Raw genomic sequence first — 24,764 nt, 5'->3', positions numbered from 1 at the left:
GCAATCCTCCCGTTATTTGATAGGTGGATTAACCGTAAACGTGGAGTCCTTACTCACAGGCTCACGCAGGTAATGACAGGCCACGGTTGCTTTGGTCATTACCTGCATAATATTAAGCGGGAACCGACTCCGGCTTGCAATGAATGCGGCAGTCCTGACGACACAGCCCAACATAATTTGGAGATCTGTGGTAAATGGGCAGTGGAACGACAGCAACTGGTAAACAGTGCAAGAATTATTGGGGGGGACCTCTCGTTGCGAAATATTGTTACCGCAATGCTTCACAATAAGAGATCCTGGGACGCAGTAGCTCTCTTTTGTGAAACGATAATTTCGCAAAAGGAGGCAGCTGAGAGGATGCGTGAGAATGACGTTGACGCGCATCCGCTTAGGCGTAGACGAAGAGGGAGAAGACGAGCACAGTACGCAGCTGATGTGCGTCAAATTCCTCAATAAGGCCGAATGGTTGGGTGCGCGATCTGGGGCGTATGGTTCCTCTTACGTCTCGGGGTATATCGCAACCACCTTTGACTGCGGTTAAAGAGCCTCCAAACTCTATTTTGATGCGGGCGACCCAGCTTAGACTAGCTGGGCGGTCAGGGGACGTCATGGCAGAATGCTAGCGATCCCTAGACGTCCCCTACACGACAGTGCAGGCTAAACCGATGTGGGTTTAGTGGGTAGGACGTTTCCCCCCTTTCTCAACAAGAGAAGGGTATGGGAGATGAGAGTCCCACATAACCCCCGAAATCAATGGGGGTATGCGTAACAGCATTACCACATCGTTAAAAAAAAAAAAAAAAAAAGGTTTAGAACATTTATAAAAACGAATATCGGGTAGTTTGGTGTTGTTTACATCTCCATTGACACTTCGCTTGGACGTCTGTCTTCCGCGACCACGGCTAGTGCAACCTGGCCGAAATGTTGGGTAAAAAATGTTATTCTATCGCGTTCGACCCGTGCTGTGTCTTTAAAAATGTGTACAAAACACGAGAACTTAAAGTGTTAGGTTTAGTTAGCCTAATAGACAAACCCCAAGATAAATCAATGACCTACATAAAATAAATGGTTTTTTCATGTGCCTATTTCGTGGAAGCTTCCCAACCCAATGCATAGAAATAGTTGCATAACGGAATATTGACCCCACTTCAGCATGCGATGGGCAAAGGCCTGAGCTTTTACGATACAGGATAATGGATGACTTAAATGCAGTTAGCACGCCGGCTAGTGTCACATATCTATCGAAAATATACTAGATTTTCTTTAAACAACGAATCGTATCACTTTAAAATTGACCTTAAGTTTTTAATAAAATCAGCAGTTCTCAAAAAGTTTGTACAAAAATTAAGGAAAAAGTTAAATTTGTTTTTATTATTCCTATTTTGTTACAAAGATTTTTTTGATGAATTGAGAATTTAGTAAGTTTTATTTCGTCATTAAGGTTCTCTAGTATCTTTATTTTCTTAATTATAACAATTATCCTATATATATCTTACGAAAGTCGTCTTATATTACTAAATGTTGGTAACAAAATAGGAACAATTGAAATTTGCTGACGTGGCTATGTACAAACCTTTTGAGAACTGCTCAAATATGACAGCAACGACGGTATCAGCATGATTGTATTGTTATTTATCACAATTATCACCTATCACTGTGCCTGTCACTTATTTACACATTTACATACTTATTAGAACGGGACAAGTATGGTGGCAGGTGATGATAAATACAACCATCCTAACCCCGCAGATTTTTTAATTATATTATGTTAGTAGTATGCCCCTGATCTCATTTACTTGGGGTCTGCGTATCATGTCTTTCCCTTCCATATCTCTCTATCATCATTCACTTGCACTCGTTTCATATCATCTCTCACACAGTCCATTCAACTTCTCTACGGTCTTCCTTTCCCGCTTCCTTTCTTCACATTTTTTTTATTATACCTAAATACAATTCCAAAAGTCCCCAATCCGCTAGCGTGGGGACTATAGCTAGAACCCTCTCACGCTTGAGCGGAGGCCTGTGCCGAGCAGTGGATTTATTATTACTTATTATACCTAATTAATATAATTTAATTACTTCTTGTCAATTAGTATTGGCTCTTTATATTGTTTATATACTGTATTTGCTCTGTTAAGCGTTGTCGGCGAAGTGAATGGGTAGTACAATGCCACGGTGAGAAAGCTCGCTGTGTGGTGCGCCGGCGCACAATGCTCACGTTTGCGACATCGCCGTCGTCGGCTCAATGTGTATCGATCTCCTAAAGGTCAGAATGCAATACCAGCATTTAAAGCAGCTATGAACTTTAAGGACTTTAAGTTATTCATAGGAATCTCAGTATCAAATGTTTTGTTTATATGAAAGATTATTTTGGCCTTAGTCTTCAACCAACACTGATAAAATCGATAGTAATATTTAGTAGTAGGTTTTACAATATCGAAACGTTTATGGTGCTCCGAGCATCAGAGCTTTCGGCTATAGAACTTTAGATTTTAGAAGTATGACTGGTTTGCCATTAATAATAAACTCGTTTTGTTTGTTACATTGAGACTAATAAGTAATAATGATTGAATGATGATTTTAACTTAGACAAATCTCATTGAGATGTTAGAACCATTCATAGCAGATACATTACAACTAGGGATTGCAGTCCGGTCCGGCGGATCCGGTAATCCGGCCGGATCCGGTAATCCGGCCGGATCCGGTAATCCGGCCGGATCCGGTAATCCGGCCGGATCCGGTGCTTTTTTCATGCTACCGGATCCGGTGAAATTCGCCGGATCCGGTACCGGATCCGGTAGTGTAACTTAATATGTTAAAATTGTGTAAGAAATTAAAATTTACGCCAACATTTGAACGTCGCTCAATAGGGGATTGCAATCCGGCCTGATTTCCAATCAAAAAAATAATTTAATACGTATGTTCTTTGCACTTGTAGGCCGTTGGAAGTCAAATAATGTGCTCAAATGACGCGTCAACATTTCCATCTTTGAATCCGTAATGAAATCTGTGCAATTGTTTACTCGGATGCAAAATGTGGATCTACATACGTAATGGAGAGTGACAAAGCGCCATACGAAAAAACTTTTCGTTAACATGTCACTGAGGTCGATTCTTCGCGTTTTCTGGCCAAACACTATCCGAAATCAAGACCTAGATATAAAGAAAGAGTGCCCTATAACGCAACCATTGCTTTCGGCTGGAAATCGCAAAAGGCAAGCCGTGGCCCCGGGCACCCTGTAAACTCATGGAAGCGGTCCGTCGAGGATGAACTACGAGCGACCGGGTCGAGCTGGAGCGAGGCCACGAGGGTAGCTGAAGATCGTAAGGCGTGGTGTGAGCTCGTGAAGGCCCTTTGCACCTCTGTGGTGACATAGGACTCCAAGAACAACAACATGTTTTCAGCATAATATGAGAAGTATGAGGGTATATTGAGAATATAAGAAATAAATCGATAATTCAAAGCTTAAAGATGAACATTTTTAAAAGGTATCCAGTAAGATTGTGGATTCAGCAATAGCAAATAATATTAAGGTCAATTACTGTTGCTGACTTCAATTTAGCTACTGTGGTTTTGTTAATCCGAGACTGCATATTTTTATTTTATACATACTGAGAAAGACTTTACGCAGACTTTTAATAGTTAAGCTTAATATATATGATTGTAATAAGTAGGTACTATTTTTTGTTCTACTTTGCATGTGTGTAAAGTTAATTGTAAAATGACACAATACATATCTTTTTTTAAATTCGCACCGATCTCATGATGCATTTAGTTTAATATTATAATGTCCGTTCTTAATCGTATCTAAAAGCTCTATAGGTATTATTGTAAAACAATACAGTAAAAATATTTTTGTTATCCTATGAAAGTTTAAAAAGAACGAACGAATTTGATTTGCGACTGATTATTATAGTAAAATTTACTTGTTACCTGGTAAAAATGTTGATTTCTAAGCTTGCAACTGTTGGTTTATTAATCGTTAAGCAAAATACCATCATACTTCTCATATTATGCTGAAACATGCAAAAAAAAAAAACTATTTGGGCACTTTTAATCCTCAAGGCCAATCCGGCCGGATAGGGGGCCGGATCCGGCCGGATTGGATATCAGACCGGATTGCAATCCCTAATTACAACCCTCTTATTGGCAACTTGCGTGAAGAAGTGGCGCTGATTGTCACAATTGCACGTAATCTTATGGAATGTCAAACATTAATGCTAGAGGCAGCCGTTGGTTGGCACTAATTTGATTCCACAGGATTAAACATATAAAAGCCAACAAAACAAAGGCAGCACCAGTCATGCGCCCAGCGAACAATTGTACCTATTAAACTCTTCAAGGCAACTCTTTCGATGCACAAATGGCACATTAAAAAAAAAAAAAGAGTTTAGGGTTGAAGGCTCTGATTCAGTGTCGAACTATGTAATACATGCCGTGTATCGTGGAGTATTAAAGAAGAACAACGACCTTCTAAACAAACATCTTCGTGTCATGCGTCAAAGAAAAAACCGAAAATAAACAGTAACTTGACAAAACACCTTTTCAAACATATGTCTGAATAAGTCAAGTTTAAAAAATTTCCTTTCGCCTAAGGAAGTCTGCCTTTTCAGTGGAAGGTAAATAACAGCACGATTGATAACAATAAATATCTTAATGAAGCATTTTGTTAGACAATTGTTATTACGTCTATTATAAGACTCACTAACTGTATGTAGTTGTAGTCACAACATCGTGCCAACGAAAAAGAAAGTTGAATATACATAGCTAAAATTAACTACAGGTGCAATGAATCACAGACTAACGTTGTAGATAAAGAAAAAAACGTCAATGTTATCTAGTGTAAAGACGAGCGAATACAATAAGCTCCGGCCCACGCGCACGGCGGCGCGGTGAATCATGCGCCGGGCTATCCGAGAACACTGCTAACAGCAAAAACATTAAGGTAACGGCGGCTATTAACGCGGGTATCGAAATCGACGTCCATTACCGCCGCATTTGCAAATACGCATTTTATAGGCAAACCGACCAATTTCTTAAAAAAAGTTACTCACACAAAGGAAGCCTGTTTAGTTGACTAACGCACATATAGGCGATAGAGAGTGTGAATGAAAGAAGACGCTCGCTATTTGACAGTTTTTGCCACGGGGCCGCGAGAAGAGGTTGTGTCATACTGACGTGTGACGCTAAACCTAAGTGAACTCCAATCTCATTTAGAAGTTTACGTTAAATTATGGCAAACAGGTGAAAGTTATGCATTTCAAATTATTGTTTATAGTTTTCTACATGACTTCTGAGTACTTTTTACGTATTGTTTAGCCTGGAAATGTGTTTAAAGTGGAAATTAAAAAACAGCGGTGAAAGGCGCCATTTCGTGAGTAGATTCTATTACTGTGGTATACCACAGTAATAGTTAAAGTAGTGATATTAGTTCTTTTTGCTTTATTTTAAGTATATGTGATCAGTTATATAATGTCTTACAGTTGTTTCAATCTTGATCTATTCACGCTATCAAAGAACTATTTACGCGGTATGAAAATTATTCAACAAAACCTTAATTTTTAGCAAAAACTTCATGACTAATTTCGTAGTTTCTATGAAAACCGTTAATTTGTAATTTTTTTTAAACATTGACATAAAGTCTGATGCTTACTTACCAGTTATGTAAACTTGGTTTTAATATAAGGTTGCAATATTTTATTTTGATTTGTAATGAAAATACATCTGTATGACTTTGTTTTTATGGGTCGGAATTAGATTTTATAATACTCCAATTTATACCTATTACCGATGGTACGATCAGATAACCCTCGGTAATAGAATATATAAGAATCTATTACCGATCCATGCAATATTTGTTTGGGTCGGTAATGGGTTCCTATAGAAGTATCTATTACCGAGCGACATATTAGTCTTGTATCAAAATATGACATTTAGTGTACCGTAAGTACAGATTTCTTAGGTGAAACTGAGTCTTCTGTGGGTATTCATAAAGGAGGAAAGTATAGGTATATGTATTTGTCATAATTTGTATATTCAACCGTCGGTATTAAGCTCCGAATTTTGAGATGGGTTTCTATTTACCGATGGAAGAAAAACACTGTCATTCATACCCTCGGTAATGAAATCTCAATTCGCGTTAATAGAACTGCAGCCTGTTCATTACCACGGTAATAGAAAATTTAGGTATGTTGGCTTCAATAATCATTTTATGACATATAATAAACTAAAATGATCCTAAAACTCTTCAAAACTAATAGTTCAATAAATACTCTTCCATAAAAAAAATATTTGTGGTCGTTAATGAGCTTTGATACCCTTAATTTTTTGGTATCTTTTGAAATCTTCCTTAAGTACCACGTTAATAGGCGCCATTACCTTACCCACTTTTGGACAAGTTTCCTTTCTCTTTCTACATCCAAGTGCACCGCGTTCAGCGTTATCCTTTGCAACTTGAGAATCGTTACCGCCAATTCCAAAGTCAATGTCATAACTTCATTGATGATTTAATACATACTACATTTTTATGTAAGCTTGGTCAAATATTCTTAATTTAGGTCAGCGGGGGCGAGACATATTATTACGTACGTTACATATATTTTATTCCGGACAAGAGCAACAGACACCTTACAAGTATTCGTGTTAATCTTGTCTCAGTGTTTGCCCCACACCACTTTACCTTATTTTAATGAAGTTTTGAGTTGACATTTAAAATTAAGGAAAAGCAATGTCACCTAACGACGATCTTACCTACTCGGAAACTCCGATGTTTATACACGAACACGCCAAATGGCACATAAACGTTTAACGCGTCGTAATTTTTCGTCTTAATTTTAATGGCACGATGACAAATAAAACATCCTTTCACCTGGGAGCCGCATTTGGACCAAATTAATAACATTAAATAACGTCTGTCCCTGAAGTCAATCTGTCGCTCAACTTAATGTATGTGTCTTGTGTTTATGGATTCCTGAATTTATACAAAATTTTGTTCTGCTTGTTGGAAGAAATTTGTATTAGACAAACAATATTAGTATAAAGTGAAAAGTTGACAAACTCAATGAAATAGAAATGAAGTTTATTGGTAAACAACAATGAGTTATATCAGCACGTGTACACTTACAAAGTTCATAACAATTAAACCAAAATATTACTTCAGACGTTAATTGTATTGTCGCATAAACGTCCAGTCATTGCAACCAAAGCGTGACAGAGTTTAACGGGTGACCATGAAGTGCGTAGAGCGGCGGTAATACGTAGAAACGGTGACTCACTGAGAGATCTCCATATACACACCGCCGTGCAACCGAAAGGGACGCAGTTATCAGGAACCGGTTTAAGATTTCGAGTTTCGATCCGATATGCTCCTGTCTGTGCCAAGTCGACTTTGCTTGAGTGGAGCAGGCGCTCACGAATCTCGGGGAAGTTGTAGATCATTATTTTTTATTTTATTTCGCTGGACACTTTAATTAAGATTGATTTTTACGGCTCCGACGGTTGGAGCTGCCGTCTTCTGTCGCGTTCCACTAAATGGTCATTAGCGTGTTTATTCACTAGTACGAATTGGTTGATATTATGTACTTTTATTAGATTGGTAATAGGTTCGTACACAAACGTATTATTATTATCAAGTTAGTACCTTACCACCGGACCACTTTCTTTATCAAAGCAAGGTCTGTGTCAGGGTGATGTCATTACTGCTTCGGTTCTCTTATCTTGACGCTGGTTGATAAAACACAGCTTAGGTAGGAATGTTCTACAGTTCTTTTTAAGATTAAGAATAACCGGTTCAGTGTGATATTTTTACTCTATATCCCTGTGCGATTTGTAAACAAGTTTATTATAATTTAAATAATCATGTTGGTTGTTCCTTTTATTACACAATTTAGTGTTGTGTTCGGTAGTAGTTCAAATCTCGTCCTAGCCAGAGTTGACCACAACTGCTAGTTCAGATCTCTATACAATATTTAATTAGATATTATGGTTAAAAGTATTCACTCCTACAGCGTAGCGCAGCAGCACAATTGAATTCGTTCTCAATAGCTGAAATTCATAAAAATAATATTTTACCGAGAAAGTACAAGCATCAGACGCAGACATCGACACTAGTAGTCGCGTGTCGATTATTTGACTGGTCCGGTGCGCTGATCGCTGAAGAAAGTCTCCGCACGATAACAGGAATTTTCCGACTCGGTGGAAACCATCGCGCCTCGGTAGTGAATCATTACGTGTTTTTATCTCAAGCGCGGAGAAAACTCACATGTTTACATGACAATAATAAAGTACGAACATCGCTTCTCTGTAATCGAATAGAAACAAGAATCTGTATTATTAGTACAAAACGAAAAGACGTTTTGGAACATAATTAGATTAAGTAGTAAATTAAGTAAAGTCGGGCTGTTAATTAGCATTGAATTAGAATAGATTTTCGTCTAGTTTGTAGGAGAGCTGTTAAAGACAGCGAGCCGCGGGCGCTGTATAACGGCGGAACAAGGTATATTTATCGTGAGCCAACAATCGTTAAGGCTACTGTTATTACGACAGCTGCGACCGGTCCGACCACTTCCACTGCCGAAACGGCGCCTAACAGCCTCACGCGAGATGCGGCGAACCCATTTCAATCAAACCCAGCTCCACACTATGAATGGCTATCATATCATATTGCTTTCTCTCCTTATCGGTGTTTAAGTAATTGGATTGGTATCTTTCATCGCTAGTAACTGATAGCACTGCAAAAAGATCGCATGCAGATAAAGGAATTACGCTATCAATAAACATTCATGTGAATAATATTATCCATTCTACTCATGTTTTTTTTCCTTTGCTAAGAATGCTGAGATGATGTGAAAGACGTCATCATCTTCCATGCATATAATGCATTTTTTATTAGTTACGATTTTGTTTTAATTACGGATTACCCACTCAATTGCTCTAAAATTTTCAATAGCCTTTATTGTTAAGTAAAATAAAGGTGACAGCTGGTAACCACAGTATATTTATACAAAAGTGTACTTACTAAATAACATTATATCGTTTTTATAAATATGTTTTAAATTTACGTAATAAAAAAAGAAATGACGGCTTGATAACTAAATACAACTAAATTTTAGCAAAGCCAGTGTCGCTAATGATGTCATAAATTTAAAATCTAAAACACAATCATTTAGCTAATGTGACAGGCCAGGAAATCTATTTACGTAGTCAGACATAAGTAACCATAAATCAAAATTTGTTAAGAAGTTATAATTTAAATTATTTATTGGTACGTAATACATGACTTTTTGTCAGCTGTCCAGAAACTAAATCATATTAATATAATATAAAAGTTGGATTCAGGCTAGATTATCACTAATCAACTTTAGTAATAATCAGGTCTATCTGTGAAACCTAATTGATTTAATTAATAGAATATACTAGAAAGATGATCCCTACTAATATTATACGCCTGCCATAGAAACAATCTTGATAGGATTTAGTTTCGGTTTGGATCAGATCCGGAAAGGGCGTACACTAGTTTTAACCAACCAGCTTTTTACAAACTCGGTTTCTATCAATCCCTTAATTGAAATGAAACTGGAGCAGTTGCATGTGCTCTGCCTACCAGAAAAAAAAAAACATTTACCTATGAAAATTTCATGATCAATGAGGGTCCTGAAATATGAAATTTAATTAAATGTATAATCAATTATATTTTGTGTTCACATTATCAAATCTGTGATTGACTGATCGTATTGAAGTACTGATGAGTTTCTGCTCTAGTTAAATTACGTTAATTACATATTGTTCATTGACGTGCATCTATCATATCATACACCAATGAATGAGTCAATACCTAATGCGACTGAATTAATGTGATTATCCAATCATTGGCAACGTCGACCAAATCTTCCCACACATGCCTAAATTATCTCACGTATTAGTGCCAATAGGTGTGTGATTGATAGCCGCTGAAGGGGTAGGATGATGGCTCTTCGTGAAAGGAGCATGTTCAATGAACATTATAAATGCAAATCGAAGTAAAACGCCACATCGTTTTCGGACCGCAACTTCCTGTGGAGCCCCGCGATTAGCCGAAAGCGTAACGCTCTGGCCACTGAAAATTATCGCGTTGCGTGTTCAAGATTGGCTTGCAACTATACGAATTTAGAAGTGGGTAATTGCTGTCGAAATTCAGCGCTGGGGTGCACACCTGCGAGCGCCGCGTTCATTCATGGGAGCCGCGAGAGGTCGAAAACAATCCGCGGCGGATAATAACAGTTGGCTTTTCTTAGAAACAGTAGAGCGCGGAGGCTTTGGCGGAGGGAGTGTTGGCGTCTCGCTCGCACGCCTGGCGAGGGAGCGAGACCGCGTGGGCGGGGCGAGCGGTGTTATGTCACGTTGCCGGTGGAGGCGTCCAAAGTGCCCCGCTTGCATGCTGCGCTCACTGCATCCTCTGCACTTCCCGGCTCTTCATTATCCATGTTTAAGGCCTTAGGTCACTCGCGAGTAAACAAACTTCGCGTTTAGCTTTTCGCTGTAAAGATCCGTTTCTTGGAATATTTTATATGCTAAGATTTACCTAGTTTGTTTATTTACTTATTATCGTTTTTAAATTTGTAGTTTATAGTGCAAGGTAAAAATAACAAATTAATGTTTCCATCTCCATTCAATACCTAACACAAAAACTGCTCATACTCGTGAATATTGTCTTTTCAAAATAATTTCGTCGATAACTTAGGACTTAATTAGTTTTAAAATACCAACATTGATATGATATAAGCCTATAATTTTTCACAATAAAAAATAATCTATTATAATAGCTTTATGCGTGGAACATAAATATGTTTAGGTATCGTATAGCACTAAAGAAATGGCACGGCTAAGTCGCACATGGCTATGGCGCCGATTTTATTACACGAGGCAATGGTGAGTCGACGTTTATAAATCATAATTTTATGGTTATTCCTTGCGATAGTAGACGGGTCTAACCCAACGTTGACGCGAATATAGCTCATGGCAAATGGTTTGCTGAGTTTGACGTTTTATTTGTAACCTATGGGCAACACTTACGACTTTTACAAACTTTGCAAATATAATTGTAAAAAAAAAGGATTATTGGCCTGCTTACATACATAGACTTACGTTTATTCCCAAGCTTCAGTGCCACTCTTGCCAATTAAGGGATCGAACAAAAACGGAATTGTGATGGTGCAGCGACAGGTTGTCAGCCCATCGCCCACAGGCCACACCACAATGGAACTCATATCCCACAATCGACTTCTACAACATCCACGAGAGGAAAAGGCTTCTTACAAACTAAAACAGTACCGACGAGTAGTGTTATTAATCAGAATCACATGATAGAGTCAGACCAGAAAGTGTGTCTTCAAACTTCTATTAAATCATGACATGTAAAATAATTCTCACAATTTGTACTATCAAAATCGTTTAATCTGACTAAACTATAGATAGTATAGATATTTCGATTTTATACCTTTCCGAAATGTCTACTCTTTCCTAAAGGATTGATCGCGTTCTCCCAAATTGTTCCAGGAATGGGGCGCGCATTAGTGGTATCTAATTGGCCAATCAATTGGAACAGAGTTCACTAGGAACGGAGTGGAGCCATTAAGCCAAGTGCAAATGTGCTGAATTGCCACTGTTTGTGTTAGGAGGGTAACGGTGCGAGCTAGGGGTTACTTCGACGCTAGTTTATTTTAAGAACAGGATTTGTATGGATTTGGACGGATTAAACATCAACAGTTGCATGTGAAGGCACTCGTTCACTCACATTTTATTTAACGAAAAAAATAAACCAGGATAATTTGAAATGTTTATACTTGCTTTAGTAAGCAAAATTGATAAGGTACAGCGGGGCAAATTTCGACTGGGGGCAAATGTAACTGGTCCATTTTTTCTATGTTTTACAATATTTGCATTATTAAATAGAGTTTTCACCGGTTATAATGGTAGGCGTGTTCAGTGGATATGTTATGGACCAAGTGATAAATCGGGCACTATACATAATGCCCGGGCATTGTGAATAATGCCCATTGTGAGTGGGCAGTTTGATAATAACTATTCAAATAATTAAATCGCCCGGGCATTATACATAATGCCCATCCTCTGTTGGGCAAAGTAATAATAACACATCGAATAGCTGAATTTTGCCCGGGCATTATACATAATGCCCATCCTCTGTTGGGCAAAGTGATAATAACATACCGAATAGCTGAATTTTGCCCGGGCATTATACATAGTGCCCATCCTCTGTTGGGCAAAGTAATAATAACACACCAAATAACTGAATTTTGCCCAAGAATAGAGATTCTTTATTTTATTTACACAAAGAAAATTACAGAGTATTGAGAATCCAGACTATAAATGGGAAAGTGTCATAACGTCGGCGGCCTGCTGAACGGATCACCGGTATCTGGATACCGCAGTCTCACCTCTCGACAACCTTTCAGCCACTCTTTAAGTGTTGCTCTGTTGTCGCACCGTGTGTGCGGCCGTTTTGCAGGGCCCACTCAATGAGTTGGCAAGTCACCGCCTGTCTTTTACAATTGTGAGACTTATTGTCAGGTGCCCGATAGTTTCCTCCCATAGCCTTCTATCCAGTTCATCCAACTTATAAAACAATAACCCATGACTTTAACTCCCATCGTAGCATAAAAGTGCTGCACTGCAATAGTCTTTGCACCTCGCGGGGACCATCTACGTTTGGGGTGGTATCCGCCACGTGTATACCTTGCCTTTACATTAAAATGTCTTAAAAGGCCTCTGTGCTGTTGGCTTTGGCCCCACGCATGCCTCCCAAAGGTCCACGCATGTCCACGATCCAGAGATATGCAAAAGACACACCGAATAGCAGAATTTTGCCCGGGAATTATACATAATGCCTATCCTCTGTTGGGCAAAGTGATAATAACATACCGAATAGCTCAATTTCGCCCGGGAATTATACATAGTGCCCGTCCCGGGCAGAGTAATAATAAAACATGTAGCAAAGCTAATAGATGGATTGGCGCAGCTTCAGCAGACTTTCGTGCCGATCTGTTCAAGAGACTGTATGCAGTTTCATATTAAACTACAAAGGATACCGTCGCGAGCTGCCTGCAGTGCCGCAGGACCTCTCGATGTCAAGGATGGCTAAGATTAGGACTTATAATCAATGATTTAGAGTTAAACGACAAGTCCGACATAGACCACAGATCAGAGCTCGCTTCGAGCCTTAGTGAGACATAGATAGACATAGCTACTGGTAAGCGCTATCATAAAAGTGTACTTTCACGCATGGCAAAGATGGTGAAACGCCTAGTTTGTTTAGTAGGTATGTCCAAGTGTCCCTTTCTCGCTAGTAGAGGGATAAAATAGCACTTTAGGTGTCAAAAACCAATTGTTAATAAACTTAGATGATGAACTAGCTCTGCAGAATGCGTAAGTAATTGCATGCTGTTCCTTTAAAAACATAAAAATCACTATATGTATGCCTTTCAGATTTGAGGAGTTCCCTCGATTTCTCCAGGATCCATCATCAGAACTGGGTTCTGTTAAAAATGAGACCAATCTGTATTCAATCAAAAAAAAATCTAAATCGGTCCAGTAACGGCGGAGACATCGTAGAACAAACATAAAAAATACAGACGAATTGAGAACCACCTTCCTTGAGATTTAAGGGCGGCGGTTAAAAAGTATGCTTATTCAAGAAAGCGCAATTTACATTTCATTATTTGTTAGGAAACACCCAGTATACTTATTAAACTTATTATCAAATTGCCCAACAATCACGTAGCAGTATCATAATGCCCGGGCAATGTGATAAAAAATGGCGTTCAGAAAAACTTGTTAAACTTATTATCAATTTGCCCAACGATCACGTAGCATTATCATAATGACCGGGCAATGTGATAAAAAATGGCGTCTAGACAATGATTAATCACTTTGCCCAATACAGCTAGGCATTATTCATAATGCCCGGGCATTATACATAATGCCCTTATTAATCACTTGGTCCATAACAGATACATTTAGAACTCAACATCGTGGTGTAATAATGGAAAAAATGGATTAGTTACAATTGCCCCCCAGTCGAGATTTGCCCCGCTGTACCTTATTCTTAGAATTTCTTAAATAAGATTATCAAAAGTTACACATAAGTACATTAGTTTACTCTTTCATTATTATAAAAAAAGGGTTGAAAATTAAATACAAATTTTCCTTTATACTTACTTAGGTACTTACTTTACTTCTTACCAAAAGGTTAACGTAGATATTTACATTTAATATGAATATGTACTTCTAGAAATAGGTGCCAAGATATACACTGGCATTTATTCAAAACTCAACAAAAAGATGTTACTTACTCGGTAAGATGTGACAGATACCTAAATTAGCATAGGTAAACACTGATAAATTCAAAGATAAACATGGATAAATTCAAATTGTATATTCTATTTACTATATTAGAGATATTTATTTTTATCAACAGATCTGTCGAACAGGAACAAGTATTCATTAACTAGGTACGTGTAATATTGATTAAGTAACTATTTTTTTTATGTTCTACTTAGGTGAATTGATTATTTAAGTCGTCGGTTACATTTTCGAGTACCTACCTAACTAATAGAAATAGAGGAAAAACATTCTTAGCTTTCGTACATTTTAAATTTTCACGATGCTACTGTTTCATTGCCCAAATATTTGTATATCTTTTAAGATTGTAATTTGTATAATATAGTTTGAATTGAATGCTTATTTTCTTCACATTATTTAGTACATAAATACACCTATCCAACTTCACGAAGTAAGCACGAAACTTTAAAATAAAAATAAATCTTTAACTTTGCCGTAAATTTTCGGGAAGTATTAAGTGCTACCTAGACGAATTGCGTCTATAATTCTTGTTGGCATTATCAGTGGCCTGACGTCACGAACGCTTGACTAAGATTAACAATGATTTCGCGGAACCGGCGTTTGATAAAACCTGCCTCGTGATAAAGGATTGGCAAGAAAACTTGATTAGAACTACCAAACAACTTGCAACGCCACGTGTTACAGCGTTTTGTTTCTTTCTAATGCATTTAGTTAGTTAAGCAGGCAGAGCATGAGTAATAGAAAAATCGTTCTCCCAAGGGAGTTATGAAATTTCTAGTACTGTACTTAAATTTTTTACATCTATTTACATATTTTTTACATTGCGAGTGTGATGAAAAACATTGTGTGTAACTCGGGGAGTATGAATATTACAAACTCGAGTCTTTAAATCGCTCCGGCAAGCTGTCGCGATTTAACTTACTCTCGTTAGTAATATTCAACTTCCTCCCCTTGTTGCACAATGTACAATTATTTTAAGTCAAGTTGCCTATAGTTTCAATGTATTGATTGGTTTTCTACTGAGCTGGAAATATTTTAGTTATACTCTCACTAAACATTCTGTATACATATAACATGTAAAATGGTGCAATAAAGAATATTTACTTACTTACTTACTTACTTAAGGTAAAAGGGCCAATTCTCGACACGCTCAATAGAGGACACCGTTCTGTCACATTGATTGACAATGGCATCTACTAGGACACTCTCCGCCACTGGTACTTTTATACTTTCTTGTGAATTTAGTATCTGGGATCTAACAAACGCAGATTTTTTATTACTGATTGATTATGTTCAAAGTATTTAATTTTCATGGAACAATCGTCGGTTATCATCTAAAAGGTGATGTAAGAAAGTTGTGTGTCTTACCAAGATTGGCGTAGTACCCAGCTGGATGCATCATGATTGTACCCAATCACGGCAGATACGATCCCATTTGTCACTTACCTAAAACGAATAAAACACAATGTAGTTGGATATAATAATCTAGAAGCGGATTTTCATGGCAATCCTTAAGTCTAGGGGAAAGAACAATGTGTAAGGTGTAATCGGGTAATGCCGTTAATCGGATAATTCCGAAATTCAAATGATAATCACCCGTGATTCGATAGTAATAAGGGTCCCTTTTCGGAATTTACCGACGGGTTTTGACGTTCGGAATTACCCGAGTACACCTGTATATAAAAAAAAATATTTTGTCTGAAGAGAATAAAATTGTTGCGTATTTTTGCTATGAAGGTTTCGAATTTAGATAATTTGTTTCATAATAGCAATGTTTTATTACTTTTCTTTCATTAAAAATCCAAAAAAAGTTTTTGTGCATTGGGGGCCGATTTTTGAATCTCACGGCGTTCGAATTCAGAAAATTGTCACTGAAAATAGTAGGCAATTCACCGTTTTCAACCGGTATTTTAGTGACAGTGAGACTGAAGGAGAAGTCTTGTTTATTCAATAATTATATGTTTATTTTATAACATGCTTGTCTCGAAAATATTAAGATATTCTTGTGCCACCAATAACATTGTCGCTGAAATATGTAATTTCGTCTCTCCATTTCATATTTTTAATTTCGGCTATGACCATACCGCTACTTGATAACAATTACTCAAAACAACATGAATTATCTGCTGTTCGATAATGATCATTAATAAGCCGCAGATTATTACTATTAATAGATAATTACTAGTACTTATGTCTTATAACCAGTAGTCGCTACATCAAAATATAATCATTACAGTACTCCCGTCCGTTATTAATCACTAGCAACAACACTGCATAAGTGGCATTTACGCTATCAGACGCGGCAACTGCGTGAAATGGTAATCCGCATCCTGCATTACTCGCCTACATTATCCCGATGTGCATGGAATATTCGACATAGGGGCAAAATTCACGGTGCAAGGGTTGCATATTCGGCTCGAGGCATGCGGAGGCGAGCACACGTGCCTGCCACGGCTGCCTGCCTAGGAATCTGACCAAATGCCCATCGGAGCTCGATTGTTAGCTAAATAGCAATGCTTTATTTATGAGGTATACCGTCAACCAGCATAAAGCCTTATTGTTAAACTGTGGGTTCTGATCTATTGTGGTATGGTACCTACATAACTTGACAGAATTGGAAAAATAATTTCTTAACTTACAGCAAGTCTTCTAAACTTACAAGAATTAGGTATTATCAAAGACATATATAACTCCGTATAGACAGATAAAGTCTAAGAAAAAAACGTACCTCAGTACCATACAGAAAAAGGTACGGTGGCCTAGATGGCATTACGATTACACCTTTGGGGTACGCTCAGCTAGATGGCGCTAATATTAATATTTGACATTTTAAAACATATCAAGCTAAGAATATGGGCCAAATTGTCAAAGAGGTTCAAAATTTTTAAGCCTGTGTCAAGAGATGGCAGTCTATGCACTGTGATTCCACATTTTACTTCGACAGTAGCAGTAGCGACTCTATAATACTCGATCCTCTTTGGTATTACGTATAGGCCTAGGTAATTATTTTTTCCCCTCACTAGCTCGGAAACACGTGTTTTGTCCTTTAATACCAGCGGGTAAAAACGCATTTTATCCACTAGTGGGTAAAGTAATTTGACCTTGAATAAAGTCAAATTAACTGCTTTAAAACTGATAAAAGTAGGTGAATCTAGTAATAAAGATGATTTACCACCTGTGGAACTAATGGAAGCAGTGACAAACGTATTTTTTGCGTTGTTGTAGTTTCCTCGCTATAGTGAGGGGAAAAGTTTTGTGTTACACTCGGGTGCAAATGTATTTTACTTCTCGTGTGTTAAAAAACTCGCAAGTTCAGGATTCTATTCTCGAACCACTCGCTTCGCTCGTGGTTCAACTATAGAATCCTTTCACTTGCTCTTTTTTCAATTCCACACTCGGCGTTAAAATACAACTTTGCCCCCTTGTATAACAAATAACTATTATGTAACCACTAAAACTACTATATTTTTGTTGTATCCTCTCGGATCCTGGAACCATTTGTGTTGTTTTTGAATTTGGAACCTATTTGAACAGATTGTCATTCTCGGTTTAGTCACCTTTCAGCCCCGCCATCGATATTCACCCCAGTCCACGATACCGTTTGCGGTTGGAATATTACGTGAAGTGAACCATAGAGAGGCATTTTATTTATAAAGCGAATAGTGTGGAGGTCTATTCCTTACAAGCTGAACCTGGGTTCGGTCTCTCGCCGCAAACTCGCTTGCAACAAAGCTAACGCTGAGTTACAAAACGATTTACGCCATTCAAGAACAGATAATCCTCATAAATAGCAATTTGCGTCGTGACAAACGATCTGCGTTGTGCTTAGTTTGGAAATCTCGTATAATGCCGCTATTGTTAATTATACAAGTCACCGCGTCGCTAAACATACGATTTATTATCAGCAAACTGGAACGGTGATACATCTAGCTAGCGTGAGATTTGTACGGCAGCATGTCACCACGCAATGAATGGCTTAAAACATTGAAAAGTAAAGACTAACATTTGTCTTTCTTGCATCAAAAATAATGATCATCTGTTCATTCAAAAGATTTACTTTCACATTATTTGGCAATGTGTTTGTACTCATATTTATACACGCTTCTGACTGTTAGGGTCTTTGACGTTTTAGAATAAATATGTACAATGAAATTCATTGTATGGATAAAGTGAACAGCGCCCTAACCGGCCACTTACCAAAAAAAAAATTCTGTGACGTGTACGCTATCGAGTAACGTATTGTTACATATAATCAAACACTCATGTTAGAGGCTTCAGAATTTTAGAATGGCCGTTACCAAACGTTCTTATATTTTATTTACCGTCGCTTGTCAAGAACGGCTGGTTTACGAGTCGAAAAATCGACATCTTAGCCTCTCAGCGGCGGAGTAATGTCAGTCGGATCGCGATCGACCGAAAAGATAACACGAATCGGGCTTCAGATCTAGCGGCTACGCGTTTTGGTCGAGAAACACTACCGGCTGGGACTTACCACGTAAACTTCATGTTTTAATGGAGACTTATCGCCGTATCAAATCTAGACCGACGATTAGGAAACAATAGCATATTAATAAAACGTTTCTTTTACTTCGGCGAGACAAAATACGTCTCTAAGAGCTCACGCGTTCTTTCACAAACGTAAAGTGTGCAAAGTGCAGTAAATAGTGCTGTAGTTTTATCATAATATAGTTGTAGGTAGTTTATATTTCCGTGTTTCCACTCGCAATGGCCCCGACTGAAGATCAGCGTTGGCCCTCCCCGGCTAACACCATGCTGAGTCGGGACCATTTCGTGGCAAATATATACATGTACCCGTCTTTTTGTGTTATGTGTAAATAATTTCTGTTGTCACTTGTCACGAATAAATGATTTTTATTTCTATAATCAGGGGCATACCTACGTTTTTTAAGTGACTGTGATTTTTTTGTCGAGCTATGTTAAACTTACATAAGAACTGTATATCTCTCAGTAAGCACCGAGTCCCGGACAGGGGCAAATAAAACAATAGAACAATGAAATACGTTGGACTGAAGCGCGCTCCGCTAATGAACTGCCACGCCGACACCAAACGCTCTTGGTATTAGAGCGACCATTATTAGTTAATGTACAAATTATGGAAAACTGTACTTGACATTGAAATCGCAGGTATCCTTTAATAGTTCTGGAAAATACTTGTCGTGTTCCGTAGTTTACATTTATTTTATAATTATCACCATAAATAAATGTTCATCTCGAATTTTGTTCTTTTTATACATTTGCTATTTAGGTAATTCATTGGCATCTTGTTTATCCTCGTCCTCGTGTAGCAAGAGAACGAGGACCATTTAATAAATGTGTTCTTGGAAGCAGTTGTGATTTTAATCGGCGCCTAAACAAAGATTTCCGATTCAGATAAACTGGACACAAGTACTTTTTTATTTTAAAAATACGGTCCGGTTAATAACTCTTATTAACAATTCTAATGACTTGTCCAGTTACGAGGCTCAAGAGTGCTCAGTCGCTGGTGCATCGGATGAAAAAGTATGGTTGGGTCCAGCGTGGTATGCGCGGAATGGGCGAGAGCATCCGGGCGGCTGCGATTGTTGCCAGTTATCACTGAATGTTTTCCACCGGGGCATTTTGTGCCGCCACAAAAAACCACATAAAGGGCGGGAGCGGCTCGTTTGAGACGCCGCCCCTGTGGGAAAATCGTCGCCAGAAAACTGCCACGCAAATAAATTATAAACTCTCGCATGTGGAACGCAGTCCGGCATACACAACGATTTATTCCTATGAAATAAGTTGAAAACGAGCTCGGTTGATGCTTTAATATGGAGTTGCGAAGCGGACTTTTACATAAGGGAACGAAATGTCGTAGTTGAAAACCTGCTACTTGATGGTACATTTTTGAATAGGTTTACATGCAAAGAAACACCGTGTCGGATCACGAAAAATACTATCGCATTTGATATCAATGAAAAACTAACAATAACACTAAGCCGTGCCAACTCCAATATAAATACGTCGATGCAAGAAGGAGATCAAGAAGCGATTTGTACATGCAAATCGTCGGCACAACCGGCCTTTGTAAATGTCGAGCTATCTCACGGCGGCGAATCATTAGCGAAAACGGAGCCCGGAATAGAATTGACAGCGGGACGATTGCAGCCCGTGATGGATGACGGGGGTTATTACTGCGGCTAATACTCCTCCGCTCACTGAAAAACTAACCAATCCACACCGTAACCGATTATCAATTCTTGAGTCCAGAACGATCCGACTTGATGGCATTTCTAGAAAAATCTTAAATACTCCTAGTAGATGCACATTCATTCAGAAAGTCTGTAAAGGGTAAACTTCGCTGATTAACATGATTTTAAAACCACCATAATCATCATTTTCTTGCACGTGTCTTTCGCAAATGACGGCATGGTTGAAATAATTTAAAATGACTTCAATCACTCAAGTCCTTGGTAAAGATTAAAAATTTAGGCAATTACATATTTAAAAAGTGGAATGGCTTACACAGAACATCCTGTAGCTAACTGGCCAGTAGGTAGGAGGAGGCAACGTGAAAAAAATATAAAATCGGACGGCGGGACTAGACATTACTGCGTAGCAGCGCGTCCATGTCGCTCGCATTGAAAACTTGCAGAAAATGCATCGACGATAAGAAAAAATTCAGTCCGCCGAGCACATATAAGTACAGCATAGCGTTGGTTGCATTCCACGGGAATGCCTCGCATATCGAGACTTTAAACTAACCATTTACCGATTGCAGATACTCCACGGCCGACGAAGTAATCTGGTCAGATCGCTTCGGTCGCATACTTGGTGGGACGTATAATTTTTAACCTAAATAAGTAAGGAATACTTCTTTTCATGGTGCGTTATTGAGGTTTCGAGGTAGCTTGTCATGGTTATTTATTAAAGGTATTTATATATTCGCTTTGCAAACCTTGAGTAAACAGTATTATTTAGGAGTCAATGAAAATGTTCATAATCGTTCATATATGTATTGCAGTTAGGTTTTGTATCTCTTTGTAAAATGAAAATTACACTGATAACTGATAGGCTTATATTGACGCGTAATTTTCCGGTTTTACGAGGATATTATCTAAAATGGTGGGAAACAAACATATCTAATTACCTATAGGACGCTTTTCTTTGCTTCACTTTGAAGGGGTGTTTGTGTCGTCTGCACCGATAGCATGGTCGCGCGATAAACGATAAAACATCAGGCCGTCCCTATCGCACTTACAAATAGTGCGAAAGGGACGGCCTATGTTATATTATTTATCGCGCGACCACGATTGCCTGCCTGAATCCCATCGATACATTTATCGAATCATAAACTCGAAATCCTAACCTTGCAGAATCTTGCATCTTTATTTGAAAATTTACTTATTGCTTGCCCGTGACTTACCTATAAATTCCTAAAACACTAATCTCAGTATTTAAAGCTTTAGAAAATATATGTACATGTTTAAATTTCTAGTTAATGGCTTTGTGTTAGATAGTGGATGCCTGCCAATATCAATGCAACGCATTATTTGACGAATTATTAATATGATAATATGAACATTTAAATTGAAATATTACATTTATTTTAACTTATTACTAGTACAATTCTTTATTTATTTATTTTATTCAATTCTAGTCATATCCAAATACACGTAAGCTATACGAAGTCAGTTATGCGCCATAGGCAGCTTGCAACTCTATTCGAGTTCGTGTCCTATCTTGATGTCTCCGTCAGCGAAATGTATCTGAACTTAACGGTAAGTCTCGTCGTGGAATAACAAAAAGCAGTCCTGTCGTATTGCCACTACTTTTATCCTTGTCTCACACAGGATCCCCGCGAACAAACGAGCAGGACGCTAGTAGATTTTATAATGCGGCTTCTAATTTGAGTTGGTTTTAATTTATAGTGCGACAGCCGCGCGGGCTCGTAGCAAGCAGGACGCCTCATCAATCTTTGGAGCTGAGAATGGAGAAGGCTAAAACATCGCGCTGTTTTGTAAGAGCATGTTTCACGAGCGAAGTTACTCCTGCTCCTTTATTACTTGCTTCCCGTCTTAAGTCTTATAACGAAGTTGGGATAAGGAAGATAAATGTAATAAGTCACGGTTATTTTTATTAGAGTGAGCATGATGACTATTAAGACAGTAAAAATATTATAAACAGCAAATATATCAAATAAAGTAACAAGAGTTATCAGCCGCCCGTACTGAAAGCGAGACCCTAAACTTAAATATAGACATTAAAAAAAAGTGGGCATGATGCATGCAACTGCGTCAAAATATCGGGAGCTCGACAAAAATCAAAAAGTTATCACGGTCTATATCCCGGTCAATATAAGTCTAATTACATATATGTATTTATTTTGAAAGGGTGACCAACGTTGGCTAATGCCTATTAATTATCCAATTCAAATTAGTATTTTTTTTATCACATTTTCGTAACTTTGTCAAAGACATTTGAACTAACATTACGGAAACTTGATGCTGTAATAAAATATAATTATTCAGCCGACCCTTAATAACGATAGGATCTAGAAATGGCATTCAAATTTTAGGTAGGTATATAAAATATAGATTCATAACAGCCTATATAAATTATTGCAGTTGCCGAAACATCCAAATGTTTTTGCAATATTGATATTGGACAAATCGCAATGATTTATCTTGCCTTGAAGACAAACTTCGTGAAATAAAAAGCCAATTAGATTTATATCTGCGCAATTTTGACCAGATCTAATATCCACTTGCCCAATTTTACATAATATATGTAAGTAGATACTCGTATTTTAACATTTCTATCATACTAGTAATAGTCAAAAATTTAATCAGAAAGTCAAAAAATCGAAACATCGTCAGGTTCTTTGTTGTTGCTACCATAATATTATTAGTTAATACTCACGTTCGTCCCAATTTCCAACGCGAAATTTGTTTAAAGCCTAGATTGCATAAAAAGAGATTGCGTTTGCCAAAAATATAAAACTCAGTTACTTTCGGTTTTGAACGCTTTGACAGAACTCGTGTTCATTGTACCTATAAATATTTATTTTTATAGATTTAGCCTTAGCTTAGGTATCTTTTACTACTATTTTGCAGTAAGTTACTAACTGGCTGGCTTTCTATTAGGTACTTTTTGTTTTTACGGCTATTTCAGTGCCGACGGTTTTCTCATTCTAGCTTGAATAGGTAAAGAAGGCAGGTAAGCTTTTTATGAAGTTATAATATGGCTAGAAGTGCAATGAAAGAAGTAATAAATGCTTATGATGCTTATGAAGCAAAATGTACCTTAACAATTTTTAAATAAAAAGGTAAGTAATAGCTAATTAATAACAGACATTATAAGCGCTAAAACGTTTTAATGAATTATGTATAATAGGTACTTATCGTATCCACGTGCCTTGTACTATAAAAGTCTTAAAAGTTATTTATCTAATAAAATAAACACATATTTTCAGAGAAATCAATTGAAACGCACACACGTGTCGAGTTAGTGAAATCATTTAGATCTGCTTCATGGTATTTATTGTACTTAATTTTCCCAAGCAGCCGTACATTCAATTTAGAAACAGAAATTAAAATCTGATCTAGGACGGAATATAGAAAAGGAAATTCATTTTTGTTTCGTGACAATCATGGCTATATGTATAAATGACTATTTAATTAATCGATTTACCCCATATTATTTTAAATGTATAAATAAGTCTATTAATCGATTTTTTTAAATGAAATATTTTTTTAGTAATACCTACCCGATACAATAAGAATATAAAATAAAGTATAAATTGCGGATGAAATACATAATTACGATTGTCACGAGACCTATCTACGAGTACCTAAATAATATTGTTTCGCCCATTAATTGTAAAATTACACGAATGAAGTCTTCATTTATGAAAAAAAAAAACAATTACTTGAGTTATTAACTTTACTTTTTTAAATAACAGACGTGCGTCAGTTGTTAAAGAAATATCTAGGCCTTGAATATTAATTTAAAGATAATTGAGAACTAATTATAAATATTAGTTAGTAGAGAATGAGTCATTATTCTCTAATAATATCATTAGTTACGAGTACCTAATAAAATGTAAGGTTTAATATCTCCTTAATTCGATTATTTTGATTCCACATCTAAAAAGAAAAAATATTTCTTCGGTCCAGGTTTGTCCAAAGTACTACTGATGTGCCGACGGAAAGTTTCCAAAATTCTGAAATTTTCATATAGGAAAACTTTGGAAACTTTCCATACTTTGTATGGACAATTGTATGGATGGAAACTTTCCATTTCATAAATTTAAATTCCCTTTATTTTTCGTGAAATTTTCGTGAATTTTTCAAGAAATTTAAAAATTTTTTGGAAAGTTTCCGCAACTTGCACATCACTAGTCCAAAGTCAGTTTGTTTAAATAAAG

General features: G+C 37.3%; 1 protein-coding gene across 4 annotated transcripts in view; it reads right to left on the bottom strand.

Annotated features, from left to right (window-relative positions):
- Positions 1–24,764, bottom strand: part of LOC125228608 (transcriptional enhancer factor TEF-1) — an 80,668-nt gene that overhangs the window by 42,118 nt on the left and 13,786 nt on the right. Inside the window, exon 2 of one of the 4 annotated variants that reach the window (XM_048133251.1) lies at positions 15,725–15,802. The exons of the other annotated variants lie outside the window; for them this stretch is intronic. Coding sequence (XP_047989208.1) covers positions 15,725–15,758 — 34 coding nt within the window. The 5' untranslated portion in view covers positions 15,759–15,802. The remainder of the gene's footprint in view (positions 1–15,724; positions 15,803–24,764) is intronic. 4 annotated transcript variants of the gene reach the window in all.

The sequence above is a fragment of the Leguminivora glycinivorella genome, chromosome 8 (assembly GCF_023078275.1).
Source record: "Leguminivora glycinivorella isolate SPB_JAAS2020 chromosome 8, LegGlyc_1.1, whole genome shotgun sequence".
Taxonomy (NCBI): domain Eukaryota; kingdom Metazoa; phylum Arthropoda; class Insecta; order Lepidoptera; family Tortricidae; genus Leguminivora; species Leguminivora glycinivorella.
Note: the sequence above shows the minus strand (reverse complement) of the source record. Positions and strands in the feature narration are given on the sequence as shown.